Source organism: Mandrillus leucophaeus, unplaced genomic scaffold (genome assembly GCF_000951045.1).
Source record: "Mandrillus leucophaeus isolate KB7577 unplaced genomic scaffold, Mleu.le_1.0 Scaffold996, whole genome shotgun sequence".
NCBI classification, from domain to species: domain Eukaryota; kingdom Metazoa; phylum Chordata; class Mammalia; order Primates; family Cercopithecidae; genus Mandrillus; species Mandrillus leucophaeus.
In genome coordinates this window covers 583259-603801 of record NW_012110874.1, presented here as the reverse complement: position 1 = coordinate 603801, position 20543 = coordinate 583259, and the positions used below count along the sequence as shown (strand labels likewise).

At 34.7% G+C, this 20543-nt stretch overlaps 1 protein-coding gene across 1 annotated transcript; it reads right to left on the bottom strand.

The window, feature by feature from the left end:
• Positions 1–465: 465 nt before the first annotated feature.
• LOC105532925 lies at positions 466–1238 on the bottom strand. Its single transcript, XM_011971268.1, has 2 exons — positions 1127–1238; positions 466–779 (listed from the first exon to the last, which is right to left on the bottom strand). The coding sequence occupies exons 1-2, from the start codon at positions 1229–1231 to the stop codon at positions 567–569; spliced, it is 318 nt and encodes a 105-aa protein (XP_011826658.1). The 5' UTR covers positions 1232–1238; the 3' UTR covers positions 466–566.
• Between the last annotated feature and the right edge of the window lie 19305 nt (positions 1239–20543).

Sequence of the window (20543 nt, the reverse complement as noted above, 5' to 3'; positions counted from 1 at the left end):
CAGATGTCAGTTTGCTATTTGTCCAGGTCATTTAAAACATTTTGAAAGGAAAAGGATTTCAAAGGAGCTCATCAAAAGCTGCGCTTGGCATGGAGTTCCGCGTGACATGCTTCAACGTAAGAGTAAAATGCCGTGGCCAAGTTATAACTCCTGGATGCGTAAGTTCATCATCGCAGCACTCACAAAGCCCACACTGGAACAGTTTTCTTTCAGGCACTTAGGTGAAAGGTGAGCAATGTTTGATTTCCTTCTGCTTTCATGATAAGTAATAGAGTGGTCATTTTCTCACAGTAAATTAAGAAGTAACAAATGGATTTCAATTTTCATAATTTCACTCAGGGTATCTTTTGAAGTGTGTATTATTAGTTTGTACTAATGCAAAACTACTAGCTGAAACTAATCTCCCTAATGAGGTTCATTCATCCTTTGACAAGGCAATAGTTTCCTCAAGAAAAACTTAACTAATAGTGTGGCCAGTACCTTATAATTAATTTTCTTCCCCAATCCTTGCAAGCATGAAAACAAACAGTAAATTTTTCATTTGTTCATCAGTTTCGAACAACTGTTTAGCAGAGATATGCTTGATTAATGGATTTAATTTGTTCCTTTCTTCTGTAGTCGGTTTTCATATTACCTTGGTTATCAGAGGATAGGACCATAATGTGGGCATTCTCATCGCAGTCCACTCCATCAGTGTCAGCGCTGGCTTCTAGCTCCGGGTCCGCATCTTTAACCTTTGTCGTCCTGCAGAATCTTTCATCAATCTGTGTTACAGTCACCTTGGGAAGAAAAGGCAGAAGCACTCAGTCAGCACTTACAGGTAGTAAAGTGTGTCATTATTTCTAACAAAATGCTGGCAGCGGTGCACCTTTCATTTCCAACCGAAATATGATTTGTGAGATCAGCAACCCAACTGTTAAAAGAGACAAATGGAAGGTACCGGTCTGGTCACTACAAGGCCCTCTATAAAAACCAATACAAAATGCCTAATGCTTTCCTGCATGCTGAGCGCTTTAAATGACTGGGGCTAGTTTTGCAAATTGAATATTATTGTCAGATAATGAAAGTACCTACGTAGAGGTCAAATAGCATCATAAAGTATAATGGCAGTTTTCATAATACTGACCGTTTCGTAGTAGGGCACAAATCTCCATGGTTCAAATCTGTAGTTCACTTGACTTTTCCCAGTGTGACATAAAAAGTCATAAACTCTGGCTTGAGGGGTTTTCATTCTTCTTTTTAACCTAAGTGTAATGTAGACTTTGTAGAAAAATGTAAATGCTTAAGAAATTTTAAAAGATGCCTTTCTTTAGAATGTTTTTGACTCTCACATAAAATGTAAAACTAAAACATATATTTAGATATTTTTATGCATAAAATGTATAATATTTGTGACAGGAGTTACCTTCTTAGTATAGAAAGATAATGACCTAGAGTACAATGTTTACAGAAAACGTGTTCTAAATACACACTGTTTGTTTAAAGAAAATTTCAGTAATTTAGTTTGGATACTGAGTTCCATGACCTTTCTTTCTATATAATTGAGAATCTGTTAAAAATAGTTAAAATGGATTTTATTATTTGTCATAACATACTTGTCAGTATTATTCAATATTTCTATTATAGTATTATGTGCAAAAACTTGAAATTAATACTTCATTGAATATCTCTGGAACAATACATATAAAAATGATTTTTTGACATTTATTCCAGGCAATATTTTTTTTAACCTTCTTTGGAAGATAAAAATACAAGCCAAAATAATATGCCTGATATTTAAGAAAACTTTTCCAATTTATATGTAACTGGGCTAGACTTGAACTGATGTACTGGCAAGATTTAGGTTCTACTACCAACTTTGTCATTTACTGTTTTTGAGTTATTGGACTAGTCCTTCATTTTTGTGACAATAATACCACATTCATAAACCTCTTATTTATGCAAATGTGAGGCTCTGTTACATTACTTCAAAATGGACCAACAATTTTAGTGCCTACCCACTGTGGACTAATTTTATCAGTATTCCTTATTTTGGCATGCGACGTTCTCAGCAATCTAACCATTCAGCCACCTATCCCACACGTACATTTCATATGTACAATATACTTACGAAACCCTCCAGTCATCCTGAACTTCATACTAGTCTCTCTACTCCTTGTGTATGATTATGCCTCTGTCCCTGTGGTGTACCCTCTTCCTGGCTAGTGCGTACTCACCCTCCCTCCCTACATCTCTGTTCAATAAACTTATACCTATCTTTATCGTTCAGATAATTTCCCCTTACATCCTGAAGTCTTTACAAGTTATCCTTGTTAGTTTTAATTTCTTCCTTCTTTGTGGCCTCATAGTACACTGTTTTTCATTCTTCTAATGTACAAACCACAGTAGAATTAGAAAAATAGTTGGGGCATGTATGTCTGTCTCTACATGAATTATGTGAGGAGTACCTATTTTCCTTTTTCTTTTTCTTTTCTTTTTTTTTTTTTTTGAGACAGTCTCCCTCTGTCAATCAGGTTGAAGTACAGTGGCTCCATCTCCGCCCACTGCAGCCTTGACCTCCTGGGCTCAAGGGATCCTTCCATCTCTCAGCCTCCCGAGTAGCTGGGACTACAGGCACATGCCACCACACCTGGCTAATTTTTTGTGTTTTTTGCAGAGGTAGGTGGGGTTTCACCTTATTGCCCCAGCTGGTCTCGTCTCCTGGGCTCAAGCAATCCACCTGCCTTGGCCTGCCAACGTGCTGGGAATACATGTGTGGGCCACCTTGCCCAGCCTAGACTACATGTTTTTCTAATCTCATTTTTGTCTTTGCCCTGTCCCATAGGCAGAACAAAAATGCTTGGACCAAAGTAGAGCTCACTAAAAATACATTGAGTGCATAGATGAATAACTTGATCATAAATTGTAAATAATGTTTATTGCTTTCAAATTACAAAAACATTTTGCCAGGTATTAACATGAAAACTACTGTGAAAGGTATTCCACATAAAACATGAGGCAGCTTACCTCAGAATTTAGTTCACAATGTCTTACCCATTATATGCAATTTAATATGTTTAATTTTTGGAACTAAGATAAATCCTTCCTTAAGACATCTACATTTAAATATAAACATTCTTCCAAAATGATAGTTTATTTAAGGTATAAAAGCTTGCTCTTATTTTATATTTTCACAGACAATATTTAAAGAAGTATTCATGAAGCAAAATATTACATAGCTTCATAAATTTGCACACAGCCTTGAATTTCTTAAATTATTTTATTCCATAAATGTTCTTATTCTTATCCCTCAGGTGAATGCTGCCAGGATCCATCAATACATATTTTGAAAATTGTAAAATTTGTTCATGCTGCTCAAATATAAGAGAGAAAGAGAAAGGAAAATAATCAACAAAGCAATTTTTATATTAGTTTTAACTTCAGCTGCTGCTGCAGTTAGGAACTTTGATAATGGATAAGAAAAAGAACTTTAGGGAAAGTTATTAGTTATTGGAGAAAGTTTTTAATACAAACTATTTGATTTAAATCACAGGTCTAGGAAGTTCCTCCCACTGTGGGTCTGCGCACATATAACGGGAGACATCTCAGGTGTTTGTTACAATCTCAAGGATTGTTCTTTATCCCTGAGCAGTTAATGGAAACAAAAGAGGTTACAAAAATAAAGTCTAAATATGCTTGGCTCAAGAAAACCTGAGGCTACCCTTTGAAATTTCCTGCCTCTCTGTTTTATCTGCATAGGCATCAACAGTGTTCTGACCAGGCTTCTGTTCTCCATTCGTCCGAGGATTGTCTCATGCGGCTTCAGTCACCCGTATTTACTTTGTCCAAGAGTTACTGCTGACCACCTGTCAGCATTTCACCCTTTTCTATAGTCCCCTTCCAATTTACAGAAAAGATAACTACTTTTATTATTATCATTATTTAACGTTGTGTTTACTCGGTCTTAATGAAAACTGTAAGAACAGTACAATGTGCAGTTTATATTAGAATCTGCTAGGCCAACTTGAGTTTAGATCAATCCACACTGCACTACGTTCCTGGTGTCTTCTGACACTGACACTCACTGTTCATCCTTCTTGGACAAGTCCTCTCAACAAAAGCAGACACAGATCTACCAAAGCAATGAAGACTGTGAGAGCACAATGTAGGATAAAATGAAACTGAATGAAAGGATACTCCAAGGCAAAATAAAGAAAAAGGAAATCTGCTTCTAATATAGACAATCACTTGTGTTAAAATATAACATACTTGATTCATTCAAGCCACAATTTCTTAAATGTAATTGATTTATAAGTATGATGTAGACTGTCTATAGTAACAAGATCTGGCAAATAGTAACTTTTCATATTAGGGACTAAACATAATTTTTTTTAATTTTTATTTTATTCTCGACAGACATAATTGTCATCATTATTTAGTAAAAGTTGAGTTTATAAAATGTTAAAACCATTGTTCTCATACAAATATAAAATATGCATATGTCAACTTTGAACTCTGATTACTGAGGGAACCAGAAAGAGTCTAAAATTAGTAAAATAAAGATTTGAATCACAGAGATTTATATCCTCTACCACAGGGGTCCCTAACCCCTGGGCCGTGGACTGCACAACAGGAGGTGAAAAGTGTGGGTGAGTGAGTGAAGCTTCATCTGAATTTACAGCCACTCCCCATCACTCATATTACCACCTGAGCTCTGCCTCCTGTCAGATCAGCAGTGGCATCAGATTCTCATAGGAGCACAAACCCTGTTGTGAACTGCACACGGGAGGGAGCTAGGTTGCACACAGCTTATGAAAATCTAATGCCTGATGATTTGTCTCTGTCTCCCATCACCCCCAGATGGGACCTTCTGGTTATAGGAAAACAAGCTCAGAGTTCCCACTACTTCTCATTATGGTGAGTTGTATCATTATTTCATTATATATTACAGTGTAATAATAATAGAAATAAAGTACACAATAAACGTAACATGCTTGAATTATCCTGAAACCATCGCCCCTGTCCCCTGTCTCTGGAAACATTGCCTTCTACAAAACTGGTGACTGGTGCCAAAAACATTGGGGACTGCTGCTCTACCAGTTGAAATGTATTTCCATCAGCATTGAATTAGAACGATTTCATTGCTCTGACCATGAAGAATGTGCGTAACTCTCAGTTTTCTGCAAGTTAACTTCTATTAATAGCTTAGTCAAGGACATTAAAAGGTATACACCCCAATAGCATCGGATGATCCCCAGAGTCTCTTAGGCAACAACTGGCATGCCACTGAAAGAAAACCCAGAAATCTCTTTTGCCTATGTCCAAGATTTTCTGTTTTTCCTATTTTTATATTCAAAAAATTTCCTCAATTGTTTTTGCATATTAAATTAATCACAGTGTTGTATTCACATTTCTATACAAATTTTAGATTATCTCATATTCTTTATCTTTCTCCAAGCACATTTATCCTTATAGCTTCCTTTTCTTGTTAGTCCATGCCAGAGTATTGCAATATCTTAGACATGCACATATTCCTGCAAGAAAATGTGAAGAATTAAAAAAAAAAAAGAAAATCACTCAATGTCAGAAATTTACCGTATATTGAGCCTTTCATGGCCAAGAACAAATTTGAAAAGAATGACATTGTTTCATTCTCAAACTCTAGGCAGAGAGAGAGGCATAGTTGCAAAGACAGAGGTGAAGGCATGGTGTAGGAGAACAAAAATAATTTAGACCTCTGAATTCTCAAAGGATTTGTGCCCTCACTTTGGGAATCAGTTATATTATAGGTAGTTATCAAAGTCTTAAATGAAGACATATTAATGTGCAGTTTACACTACGGAATCTGAACATTTGTTTGATGTCTAGGTTTTAATGGATGAGAGTAAGAAATTTTTTTTTTAATCTAATTTTTCATATCTTAGAGACTATCCATGATTAATGCAATAGTAATTTGAATATTAAGCCTGGTATAAGAAAGGCAACACGTTTTAGGAGAAAAGAAAGTTTGTTTTGTAGTGTGGTTACTTGACTATAAATTCAGGTATGTCCTTGAGGCCATATTAGCATGTGAATGTGTTTGCCATATTACTGGTTGTCTGGAAACTGATGAAACAACAAAATCAGAGTAATAGTAGGGCTTTGTAAAATAGCTTTGGAGATACAGCTAGGCTCATTTGCTAAGATATATAAATCTGGGACAGAACAGGAAATTTGTATGAGATAAACCATGGGTTGTTAGGCTTTCAGTTGTCACCTAAAACTAGTGTGGATGCTACTGACAATAGAGTGTACTTCAATCCTGCCTATATGTAAAATGGAATGGATTTAATGAGCTACAGAGAAGTCTAGTTCCTTTTCTGACTTTATTAAAAGTTTATAATTTGTAAGCTTTAGCAAATCGCAGAAATAAAGCATACGTCTAATTGTAAGTAAATTACGAAGGAATATTAGGAGGCCCTTACTGCAGATTCTGACCCCCTCGTGTAAACTGAGTATTAGTATCTAGCTGTCTTATTTATTGGATATACCAATTGCTGTATGTATTTAAAATTTTGATCTATCATATTTCACAATCCAGTAACTGAAAGGGAGTAATGAGTGATGAGAAGTAAAAAGAAGAAAGGATGGTATAATAGACAGTCCAGAGATACTCTCCAAATCTTCTTATACATTATGGTCATTCAAAATGCTATTTATGTAAAATTTTCATTATCTTAGGGTATGTGTAGATTTAGGAGATGTAGTACTTATTAGCACCATAATTAATAATAAATGGATATTTTCATATGATATAAAACATCCACATCTTCTTTAAAATTATGACAAATTTACCAGATATCTGAGTGACACTAGGGTATCTTCTGTTTAATTCCAGGATCTCTTTTGAAAACATTGATCATAATAAATAGGTATGTTATGTGAACATATATCACTGAAATTTTTATTGCTGTGTTACAATGTTGAACATAAGACATAACCCTCAAAGATATAAGACAAAAACTTTGTGATCTTGTAAATAGAGAGTTTGCTACTATCTATTCTAAAAGGAGTGATTAAACAGTAAACAAAGGGTTAAACAAATGACACTGGCTTTGAGGATAAAGTATAATTCACAAATTAGTAAAGCTCATAAATGAACTTAACAATCTTGAGAGCATCAAAAATGTCCCTGTTATTTCTGGGGAACAGGGGGAGTAACAGGCATTACCTCTAAATTGCTCTGTCAAAAAGATTAGTTGAAAAAATTTTGTTAATGCCAAAATTAATGAGAATTATTATTTGGCCCCAAAATTAACTCTCATAAATCTTGAGAAAGGCTTTTAGTTTTAATTTCTGTATTTTTATTTTATGGAGACAATCTCACAATTACATTATTGTTGTTAATAAAGTAGCATAAATACACAGTAGCATAAAATGTGTTTGATCGATGCTAATTTTGAATGCTTATGAAGAAAACACGAGACAGTCACTAGAAAAATTGTGAAGAGCAAATAAATTGAATTAAAATAGATTGATTTATTCCTGACTCTGACTTCACAAATTCAAATGTTGCTGCTGCAAAGAAACTTTTTGTAGATTACTTAAGGTAATAAAGTAAATAGTTACGTTTTGGAGATGACAAATAAGAAGAGGGTCTTTCTGCTAAAGAACAACAGCAACAATAATAGATTCAAAATGCTTTGCATTGAAAACAAATGAGAAATAAAGATGATATGATTTAAAGAAATGTGTTTTATACCCCACAACCTGTCCCAATCATCATAAAGACATTGATTTAAATAAAATTGTTCATATGAGAAAAACGGCTTTATGAAATATTAGTGGAAAACTATAATTTGAAATCGATACGTCAGAGAACATTATCCAAAATTTGTAAATAAGGCAACAAAAGTAGTACATTCTTCAATGTTATATGAATTGAAAAGCCACAAAAAATTGTCTAAGGAATGTATTTAAACTCATTATTTAATATTAATTAAGGGCTCTAGAAATAGTGAAGTTACTTGTGAACTTGTAGACATTTGTATGGTAGAATTGCAAAATAATTTCCATGCAGTGTAACAAATAAACTAGAGAATTATGACATTTTTGGATATCAACCAGTTTTTATCTAATATGGCAATCTTATCCTAACTGTGACCGTAAATATCCTAGCTTCTGGGATGATCTTTGAACTGGTTGTAACATTTTACTACTTCTTTGACATGTGTTTATTTGTATTTTCATCAGTCATAATTTTCTTTTAAAAATTTTGTTAATTATAATTTTATATATCAAATATATAACCAAATTAATAACTTAAATATCATAAGAAATATTAGCACCTCTCAAGTTTACCTACATAGGTTGACAAAAAATATTTGGATATTTTAACTGGAAAATTTAAGAAATCACCTACTATTGAGCAACTTGAAATATTAGTGGAAAACTAATATAGGAAATTTTACTTTTAAAAAAATAGAATAACTGATTAGCAACAGTGCTTTAGAAATAAAATTTTAAAAAATTGTCTAAACTGCTTTTTATTTTATTAGAATTACATGAATTTTCACATAATGACTTTCATGGATGTCCTTGGGGGAAAATTAATAAATATAAAAAGTACCTTAAAAGTTGGCAAAATAACAAGCTCAATATGAAATATTCGATGTGTGCAGAGTGTGGAAAGAATATTGTCCCTAGATTGAGGCCTACCATAAATACCAATACAACCTCAGGAAAGCAATTTGAAACTCTTAAAATAAATCTATAAAGTGAGGAGAATTGGTTAAATTTACCTTGGAGGAAATTTCTAGAAATTGAATTGTTTTCAAGTTTATGATTTAACTATTTTATTTTCCACCTAAGATATCTAAGGATAGCTCAATGGAAGACAAAATTTTATCATTATATTGAACACTAACACTAAACAACTACACTATCACTAAAATCTGGGAGAAACTTTCACTAACAAGGCCAAAATGTACTCAAATAAATGCACCATGCTGACCCTCCAGATAAACCATAATTAAGTTTGCTGGGCCTCTCCTGTAAATTTGAGGTATTTCCTGAGATTGTAAATTCGAATACCCGCCAGAAGCCGCAGACAACAGAAACATACAAATCAGACTTTATTCTCATTCATAGAGAAAGTTGGACTTACATAGCAAGTGAGTACATGGCTTGTCTAAAGTAACTCAAAATGTAAACACAAGCAAAAACAAAAACAAAAAATTAGCTTAAAGGACTATGTAAACCCGATCAAACATATCTGTGAAGGGAAGAAAGTCCTGGTCTACACCACCAAGAAATGTGCCAGTTAACTGCTGAGAACCACCATCTATGACCCACTGTTTGTTCTTCCACCTTTTTACACAACCATAACATTTTTCCCCATCACTTTTAGACAGTAGTTCCCAGAAATATTATACAGATCTGGTGCAGAAATGGACAGGTCTTGGAAGTTTACATAGGACATGCGGATTGAGTAGTACAGAGAATATATGTGGAGAAAATTGTGGGAAGCTCTTCCCTGGGTATTCTTGCTTATTATTCATATTCAATCTCCTTCCATCTCTCTTTAGTAGGATAAATTCAGAGTGTTTAAGATGACCAGAAAGTGGAAACGACACATTCCTTAATCATCCAGCCACACAATGTTGAATGATTGCTGCTATTTTGAAATTGGGTGATGAGTTACACATGTCTACAAGTCTTCCAGGGTAATCACTTAAGGAGTACCTTCTGACATCAAAATACACACAGAGGAGAAACAAGGAATCCCTCCTTGTTTATAGATAAAAATATGACTAGAACTGGTATTTCTGGTTGAAGTATCAGTATATTGAAAATAAATAAAAGTGAGAACTCTTACAAGATTATTTATTAGAAAAGGAGAAAATAATGATTCAAGTTGGAGGAGAATAATCTCTTGAAAGGACTGGCTACAAGAAAAATTTGGAAAGCATTTACTTTGTGTTGTCAGATAGTATTAAGGCTTGGATTCACATAAGGGAGACAATAGAAGAGATGGAAGACAATTGAATTGGGGAAAGTTGGTAAAAAGAGATGGAAATAAAAATGAAGATAGATGAAATAAGGAAGAATAAGAAAACTATAAATGAAGAGCATAATTATTATTTACCCTAGAAAAATTAAAACATAGAAATGTCATTAAAAGTCAAACATGGAGAAAAATAAGAAGTAAAAGTGATTAAAAAATGATAGAGATGTAGGAAAACGAACAGATGCAAAGTTCAAAATATTAGTTTTCCTGAAGAAGAAAGTTGAACAAACTCAATAATCAAATATATAATAAAAAGGCAGTTTTTAATTTTTTTATTATTGTTGTGAAAAAATGACAAATTATGAAAATAGAAGGGGATTGTCAATACAACATAGAATTAAGTGATTCACATATAAAAACTAGTGAAAATATGAATTTTGAGCATAAATAAAATATAAATCTGTTAGAATCAATATGTTAAAAAAGTAGGAAATAAGATAAAAAGTGATGAGGCTGGTTTCAGACGTAAACACATATTAGAAGCCAAAAACCAGCAGAAATGTCAGAGGTTTGAGTAGTATAACAATGTATTCCCAAGTATTCTATTCATCTGATCCTTTGCTTATGCTGATAAAAGGCAAGCCTAGGTATCCAAAAACATATTCTACATCAGTCAGAGTCTCAGCAGGATGACATGTTTAGAAAGCCACACCTCTTAACTCCAAAGGTTGCCCGCTTGATGTAAGGATTTAGTTTTCCTTGGGAAATATTTATTTAGAATCATGAAAAGGATATATAGTTATTTAGAAAGGGTGTAACTTATTTACTAGACTAGAACTTATAAGAGTGCACTTCAAATAGCACAGAATATTCTGGGATGAAAAGGGTCTCGGTTCCTCAAGTATGGTGTATTTTGGATCCTTTTACAACACACTTTAAAAAATTTCTCCTATCATCTGGCAGATAACAGCAGAAATTCTCATCCTTTTTCAAACACAAAAACTAAATAGAAAGTAAAATCTAAAACAATGACAAGAAAATAAATTATTTCATAACTTGTCATATATGCATGATAGGGTTATTAATTGAGACTTTTATGAGAAACGAAAATCTCCCTTTTCCCTTCTCTTGCACACTGCACCTTTTAATGTACAAATACATGACTACTAAATGGAAAAATTTCCATGATGAGATCATATTGATAAAAGTAATAAATGAAGATCTCCGGGCAATAAATCAAACACAGTTTAAATGCCAAAAGATTTTGAAGGAAATCAACATCATCAGGATACATGGCCGCATAATCAGAAACATGCCACAAAGAAAGTGTCAATTTCCTGGTCTCAAACAAGCATGACTCTGAGATACACTCTTGTGGATAATAGGTCTGAGATATTAAGAACATTTGATGCTATATGGATGCTCCACTGCTACCATCCAGGTCCAAGCTGGCATAAGTTATGCTGGCAAAACACAGCACAGAAAGAGATCTGGGTGTTGCACCAGAGAACACCTCAGCTGGCCCAGCTATGCTTCATCCATCTCCAGGGATGTGGTGTACATTAAAATTACAGACTACAGTGGAGTACAGTGCACACAGGCATGAAGTCAGTCGGTATGTATCACTTTCAGGTTCTACTGGCTAACAAGGAATCCAAATATTTTCCTAACTTAGAATAAGGCACTAGACAAAAAGATCTGTTATCCAGACATTTTGGAATCATCATACTACAAGGTCCTCGGAGCAGCTACAAGTCCTGTTCTGCAACTCCCTTGGGTCCAGCTAGAAATAATAATTCAAAAAAAGACCAGAAACTTATAACTGATTGATTACTAAGGCATAGGAAATCCTACTCTCTTAGTTAAAAATTACAATTTTGAAGACTATTTAATAATAGAAATATTTTCATGTTATAAATTTGTTTGAGAAAATATGTAATCCTACAGTTGTATGTATTATGTATTTTCTCTTCATGTGTTTCTAAATATTTTACTAGTTGCCCTTTTCATAAGTTGAGACATTTCTTGTAATAATTCATGCCTTTGCTTATTTTACACAATTGATAAACTAAGCATTTTAAAATTTTATAATAAACCACATAACATAAAATATGTGGTAATGAAAATTGAGCTCTCAGAATACATATTAAGCTTGGAGTCTACAATAGTATTGACCTATTTAATTAATTTAGTGAATTAAACACAACTACACAATTCAGTTAAGAATGAAAAGGCAGTCCTCTAGCTGTCTGATCATTTCATGTTCATGCTAACTAATTATTTCAGCCAACTTACATTAAATTGTCTTTGTAAAATAATCTGCTAAGGACCTTCAAAATTATCGTTCTAAATAGTTTATGAATTGATCCATACTTCTTAATAACCAAATATGCACAAAAGCAAATAGAAGAAAATAAGTGAATTGCTTAGTTTGCCACATCTTCATGTGAATTAGTAAAGCTCCGTGTTTGGTATAATTTGTGTGTAAATGATCTGTGGGTTTTAGTTAACTGCAGTTCGATATTGCTCAATTATACTTGAAATATAACACAGACTTTGCACCAATAACTATGTTGTATCCTAGTCATGATTAGTAATGTGTTCATTATATGCTAATCTGGGTAGAAAACATTTTGCAAATTGCTTTCAATTTAGAAGAAGCACATTCAATACATTTTAGGAGAAAAATGATATAATGAAAACAGAGAGCACCCAGGAGAAGTAAGGAAAATGGCAGATACTCTGCATTTTATTTCAAAAGGAATAGTTGAGGAGTATGAACTGTTTAACTTAGAATTAAGAAGACACAGAAGAAAATATAGCTGTACTCAAAACATACGATGAGCTGTCAAATGTAAGAAAGAGTATGCTTGCTCAGTATTGTGTTCAGATTAGACATTACATGAATGTTGGTTATGTTCAAGAGATCTATTGTACAACATAGTGACTATAGTTAATAACAGTGTACTCTTTCATGAAAATTGCTAAGATAGTAGATTTTAAGTGTTATAACCACAAAAAGAAGTATGTAAAGTAATGCATGTGTTAATTAGCTTGATTTAGCCATTCTTGGTGTGTATCTAAATAACAATGTATACATATTTCAAAACATCATGTTGTACATTATAAATATATATAGTTTTAACCTGTCAATTAAAAATGAATAAGTCAGCAAAACCAGAACAAAACAAAGGCATATTTTAAATCAACATAGGCAAGAAGTTTATATGTTCTCTTCATCATTGTTGTGGTCTTCACTGTGAAGCTGGAAGCTCAAACTCACTGGATACATGAAATTTAAGTTAGTAATCTGCCTCTCCAAGATATAATGTATGAAATTATTACACTTGTTCAAGAGAAAGATGTTAAGATTCCTTTGGTTCTAGATTTTATGAGAATTTGTTGGTCATGTAAATAAGTACTACCTAATATATCTGAAGTGAAGCCTGAGTTATGGATTTTCACAATTAACTACTCTATTGTAGGATGTGAAGTCATATAAACTATTTCATAAATTCTCAAAGAACCGTGCTAACAGAAATAATTAAAAGGAAGTACGATCAAGACCCTTACTGTCAAAGTCGGACAGAGTTCGATCTAGTTTAATCCCCCCAAAATTTATAAAATCACTTACCAGCAAAGTCTTAGAATTGAGCTAGGTAGACTCAGGCATCACCACACTCAAGTGATCAAATCATATTTTTAGACACCTTCCTTTTTGGTACATTCATCACCTCTCTCTTTTTCTCCATCTCTCACAGCAGTTATTTCATCTGTTGTGCTTCATTTTCTGCAAGTTCACGTCTGTGCTGAGAAATATGTCCACAAGCATATCCAGGCACACCTAATTGTTAAACTTCCTGATCTTGGAAAGTATAAAGATCTACTTTCTCTTGCATTTAGGGGGATTCTAAAATAAGTATTTCGATTGATCCATTTATGTATTTGTTTATTTATTTATTTTTAATTAATTAATTATTATTATTATTATTGAGAGAGTTTTGTTCTTGTTGCCCAGGCTGGGGTGCAATGGCATGATCTCGGTTCACTGCAACCGCCACTTCCCAGGTTCAAGCGATTTTCCTGCCTCAGCCTCCAGAGTAGCTGGGATTACAGGCATGTGCCACCATGCCCAGCTAATTTTGTATTTTTAGCAGAGATGGGGTTTCTCCATGTTGGTCAGGCTGGTCTCGAACTCCTGAATTCAGGTGATCTGCCCGCCTCAGCATCCCAAAGTGTTTGGATTTCAGGCGTGAGCCACTGCGCTTTTATTATATTTACTTTTGAATGTATTTCAGGAAACATCTCTGTTGTTCACAGACAGAGCCTACAATAAATCCATACTATTGTGGTGCTTGAGGATTGGAAGAACTGAACAGAAAAATCACTTGAAGTGAGAAATAGTTCTGAAAATGATAACAAATATCTAGTACATATACAATTAGTAATTTAAAGTGCATTTCAGTCGGCTTACCCACACAAACCACTGCCCCTCTTGCTTAATTTTTCAGTCAATCTTTTTACCCCTAAACATATTACTAGACCCAAATTCTAGCTATGAAATGGTGACGGCATCTTTGTATAAATAGAAAACAATTTAATGGAATCCTGAGCTATTAACCAAGTGTGAAATCTTTATGTGCATTTGCTTTGTGGGGCTTTTAATATACATAGTTTGTCAATATATTTAGCCAATGATCATAAAGTGAATTAATATTCAGTTATTTTCTCATATAAAACACATTTTTTGAATACCAGTTACATGTCAGACAGTGTCACAGGAATAGATAAAATATGATTTCTAACCTGGCAGAATTAAATTATAATGAAAACCAATAACCAAATATGTTATTAGAATAAAATATAAACACACACGTGTGTATGTGTGTATGTACACCGATTTATTTTTTAAATGTTAGTAAGGCCTTCAGGGAGCCTAGCCAAGGAAGCTGGCAGTACTGACTGGAGGGTGAGGGACATGTCTCCAAACTGGCCTTATCGGGTGTGGAGGAGTTATTCTGAGGGACAAATGTAAGAGGCTCCACATAAAGGAAGTGACATGAAGCAAAGTGTGAAAGGTATGAGAAATGCCAAAGCTTTTGTCCAGACGGTAAAGCAATGTGGCAGTGGTATGGGCACGAGCACAAGAAGGCAGGAGGCAATCAATGCTTATTAGTGTTTGGGGGAACTATGTAAACATTTGGGCTTTATTGCTTTTTTGTGAATGAACAGCGTTTTAATTTCCATAAATACCTCAAGAACAGAATGCCAAGACTTGCTTTTTCTGTGCATTTTTCACATTTTGAGATTATTTGTTTTTCTTTCTCATCCCAAATGCTAATAAACTGCTACTTTCTGCTTGAAACTTGCCTTTGTTAGGTGTAAAGGAAAATAATCACAGTAATAAAATCTAAGGTTTCATTTGTTTTTTTGTTTTTAATTAATAAAAAAAATTAATCTAGCTCTCTTTTTATCAGGTAGACTCCAGTAAAGAAATCTGAACCACTCCAGTTATTTTAACAGAGAACATTTAATAAGCAATTTTGTATAAATAGCTATTGGTAGAGTGAAATGCTAAATTAGAAATTGTATATAAAAATTATTAAGTAGAATTATTTAGTAATTCTATTGGGAAATTATTATACAAATAGAAATAACACAGAGGTAGTAACTACACAAAGTAGCCACCATTGTCAACACTTACAGACCAACAGGAACAGGTTAGGAAAACCAGAATCTAGAAATACGGAGATGCTGCTCTCTGCAGCACCAGCTCCGACTTTCAAAACACATGCTGGGCGTGTATCTCTGATGTTGTTTCATGAGGCTGGTTCTAAGAGTTTGGGATGCAAATGAGAAACTGTGGCCGACTGGTATTAGTAGTATCCACTTCTGTTATCAGGGTGAATGACTTTTGCTGAGGCGATGCAAAACACGAAGAAGCAAAAGTAACTTTGCCCTTCACGGCCTGTCTGGTTTCCTTTAGTTTCTAATATCTGCAAAACGTAACAAAGAATCCCCTAGCAAAGCAATGTGTGTTTGCAGAGTTCCAGCCACAGTACCCCAGAGTATAGAAGTGTGGGTTTGAAGCTGAGAGACACCCTAATGACTAGTTTACTCGCCAGCTGGTTGAATATCGATCGCAGTTTGCAGATAAAAGAGAAATTTCAGTCCATACAGGAGAGGAACTTTTCAAGCCTATTATATATAAGATAAACTAGAGATGACACTAGAGCTTCTACTAATTCTGTATTTTAGCTGTGTATGTTTACCTCCCTACTCATTATTCTCATAGTGGCATTCACTTTAGATGGATGATATCAAGCTTACTTCAAGGAGCTTAGAGAATAGAGAAGGTAAAACTATAAAGTGCTAAAAATTTTACTGGAAAGACTTTCCCATTTAGTATGAATACTAAATTCATGGTTTTAACACTAAAGTAATACTATAAATGAAAAAGTAAAAAAAAAAAAACAAAACTCATCTATACTTGTATATAAGGAGTTTATAATTATTAAATATAAGCCTTAGAATCATTCTACTAACAATATATACAAATATTATAATTATATAATTAATATATCCTTAATTCTTATTTTTTCACAGAGAAATTCAGCACAAGAGGAATACAAACAATTGTAATATTGTAAAAAACAAAATAAATTGAAAGCATAACTAAAACTGTGGCAAATTAGAATAGTTTCACATTTTCTATTAGTCATCAGATTTCTGAAGTTATACATAATGTAAAATACATAAACATATGTAATCAGAGATATGATAACCAAGTATTAACTCCCATGAATAATCTATGGTCTAGAGTTTTAGTAAAAATAATACATCCCTCAGAATCAGATTATATTAACACATCTCTGTGTGGATATACTAATAACTCAACTTCCTGCTCCATTTCCCCCTTGTTTGTGTAGTCATGGCATTTTGTGGCTCTGAGAGATGATAATAGTGTTTGAAATTATTTTGTGCATTTTTCTATTTTCTTTAATCTTGTTCATATGATTTGCTTTGGTCACTAGGATGGTGAGAAGCCATAACCAATGCATCCTGATTAGAAGACTATAGAGATATTGTGGGTTTTCAACAGTTCTCTTGCTCCTGTGCACTCTGTCATAAAAAAAAAAAAAGCCTCAGTTCGGTTGAAAACTTAGGAGGAGGAAACTTAAACCCTATCTATAGCTTAGAGTAGAGCTACAGCAATATATCTGGACCTGAAGATGCTGATAGGTGCTGGAAGTGAGAGACTGAACATACAAACGGACAACAGCCATATCACATATAAAAATAAAACTCTCCCCACAACCTGTATGTAGCAACCAGCCAAAGAAGCCAAGCTACAACCTTTGTAGCAATCAGCCCCCAACATCCAGGGCTTGATCAATAACTAACACTTTCTTTAATTTTTGCACCTGTTTCCAGCTTATGACCTACAAAAAGAAAGCAAATATGTTCCCCTAACCAACTATATATGATGCTCCATTTCTAGTTAGCCTGCCTCCAATTCCCTTGCCAACAGGCTCCAATCAAGGCATACCTGAGTGTTCCCCATTTTTTTTTTGTTTGTTTGTTTTGTTTTGTTTTGAGATGGAATCTCGCTCTGTCGCCCAGGCTGGAGTGCAGTGGTGCGATCTCGGCTCACTGAAACCTCTCGGCCTCCTGGGTTAAAGCGATTCTCCTGCCTCAGCCTCCGGAGTAGCTGGGACTACAGGTGTGTGCCACCACGCCCGGCTAATGTTTTGTGTTTTTGGTAGAGACGGGGTTTCACTGTGTTAGCCAGGATCACCTCGATCTCCTGACCTCATGATCCACCTGCCTCGGCCTCCCAAACTGCTGGGATTATAGACGTGAGCCACGGGGCCCACCCATTTCCCCCTTTTTTATACTGTAAAGCTTTCCTACTCCTTTGCCTGTAAATTTCTGTAAATGCAGTTGATAGTGGCTGACTCTGTTGCTATAGCAAGCTCTGAAGAAGTAGCATTTGTTTGTTCTCATTCAGGTGGTCTTTGTTTATATCCACATAAATGAGAAATAAACATACACCAGAAAGTCTTTGAGATTGCGTCTTTTCAGCATATATTAGGGAATGCTGACTGTTATAGTAACAGCTGACTACAAAAGAGATTACCTAAAGGACAGCAGGGAACATTTGGCCATAATGATTTTAGGTGATTTCACTGGACACATAGTTTTCATAAATCCAGGAATATTCTATTCCATGTCCCATTCAAGAGAAATAAATTTTCAGAAAGATTTTATAAGCCAAAATATTGCCATATCTTGCCAGACTTCTTCTAGTGTCATCCCCTCCACCTGTCTTCCATCTAACCATGAAACTAAAAGGCAAGGAAAAAATATCTAGGTGTCATTCATCGATTTTGTATTTGTTTTTGCCTCCCCTCTGACCCCCCGACTATAGCAATGGTATTCAGCGTTATATATAAACTTGTTAGACATGCAAATTCTCCATTCTACCTTGGACAGGCTTCTGAATCAGAAACTCTAGGGTGTAGTCCAGCAATACCTACTTTTATAAGACCACCTGGTGATTAAGAAACAGGCTCAAGTTAGAGAACTACTGAGTTACGTATACTATCAACCAAAAATCATTGTGCTTTAAGGTAGTAATTGCTAACTCCTTCAGAGAAATGTGGCTGGCTTCTATAGGAAAGATGAGGGAATAACAGCATATACTAATTTCCAGGTGATCCTTCATCTCCCAAAGTCTGCCTATGTATTTCTAATTAAAAACACGTTCTCTCAGTTGTTTTCAACTGGGGCACTATTGACACTTGACGTGTAGCATTTCTCTGTTGTATGTGACTACTTTTTGCAATGTGGTGGGATTAGAATATTTGGCTGCCATTTGTTAAATATCAGTAGCATTCTCTAGTCATTGTGCCATCTAAAAATCTTCCCCAGATACTTTCAGTACTCTGCACTTGTGTAGTGCTATAAAACACTGGTTGAGCTGAGACACAGGTCTTCTCCTGAGCTTGGATGAAAAATTATAGCATCAGATCTCCTTGTTTTTAGGGCTTACGACTCAAACTAGAACTAATTAATTAGATCTTCTGGGTTTAACACACTATTGCCGATTTCATCATCTCAACACTTCTGTTTGGGTACCATGCACAATTATGAACTGCCATTTCTATTCTTCACAAATTGAAATCAATCATTTTTCTACACAAACTTCTACTTTACTCTGGCAGATTACTTACTGTCCGAATATACTCATCCTATTTTGACTCTGCTCATATCCTACTCTGTGTCTATGCTTATATTCTCAGTGCCAAGGGTGCCCTTTTCTGATCCTTCCCTGGTATTTAAATATTATGCATCCTTAAATATCTAACTTAACCTCCATGTTTACAAAGGTAACTTGTCTAATTTTTCTTGCTCTCTCTTGTCTCCTGGTATTTGAACCTTGATAAAATTATTGTATGTACTACATAATGTTCAACTTTCTGACATATAATACCATCAGGGCACATATTTCAATAGATCTTTGTTACAGAAGCTTTCCATTTTAAATAAATCTGTATTTGTACAGCCACTATTCTGTTTAGAATATCTAGTTGGAGCACTATTACCATAATCAAGGAATATTTAATGGAAGATACAAATGAGAGGCCTTGACAAACTCATTTGTGAGACAGAGGAGTAAGAAAATAATGGAAGATAAATCCAAAATATGGGTGACTTTGAGGATAGTGGTGCCTCTGTCAGTCAGGGTTCTCCAGAGAAAGAAAACCAGTAGGAGATAATATATATAACATGTATTAAATATATATGTATATATGATATGGCTTGTGTGTGTGTGTGTGTGTGTGTGTGTGTGTGTGTATGTAGAGACAGAGAGAAAGATTTAATATAAGAAATTGGGACCAAGTGTGGTGGCTCACACTGGCAATCCTAGAACTTTGGGAAGTCAAGGCAAGAGGATGAGTTAGACCCAGGAATTCAAGACCAGCCTCAGCAACATATTGGGACTCCATAACTACAAAAAATATTGAAAAAATTATGAACCATATATAGTGGTGCATGCCTGCGGTCCCAGCTACTCTGGAGGCTGAGGTGGGAGGATTTCTTGAGCCTGGGAGGTCAAGGCTACAGTGAGCCATGACTGCATCACTGCACTCCAGCCTACGTGACATAGCAAGACCCTGTCTTGAAAGAAAGAAAGAAAATAAATAAATAAATAAGCTCATATTATTAAGCAGGTTGAGAAATCCCAAGAAGACATGCATTAAGCAAGCTGGAGACCCAAGAGTGTTAGTGGTGGTATAATCCCAGTCTGAGTCTGAATTCCTGATGAGGAGGGATGATGGTGTAAGTTGCAGTCTAAGGGCAGGGGTCTGAAGTCCCAGCTCAGGCAATAAGTCAGGTGACACTTCTTCCTACTCTATGAAGTTTCTCAATTGACTGGATGAGTCTCATGCACATTAGGGAGGATAATATGCTTTACTCATTTTAATTTAAATGTTAAGCTCATGCAGAAACACCCTCATGCACACATATGGAATAATGTTTGACCAAATATCCGGGCACTTTGTGATCC

Excerpts from the sequence above, each read along its gene's own strand:
- LOC105532925 (XM_011971268.1), bottom strand. The coding sequence starts at position 1,231 with ATGAAAACCCCTCAAGCCAGAGTTTATGACTTTTTATGTCACACTGGG. Across the intron at positions 780-1,126 it reads TTGTGCCCTACTACGAAACG|GTGACTGTAACACAGATTGA; the intron begins GTCAGTATTATG and ends TTTCTTCCCAAG.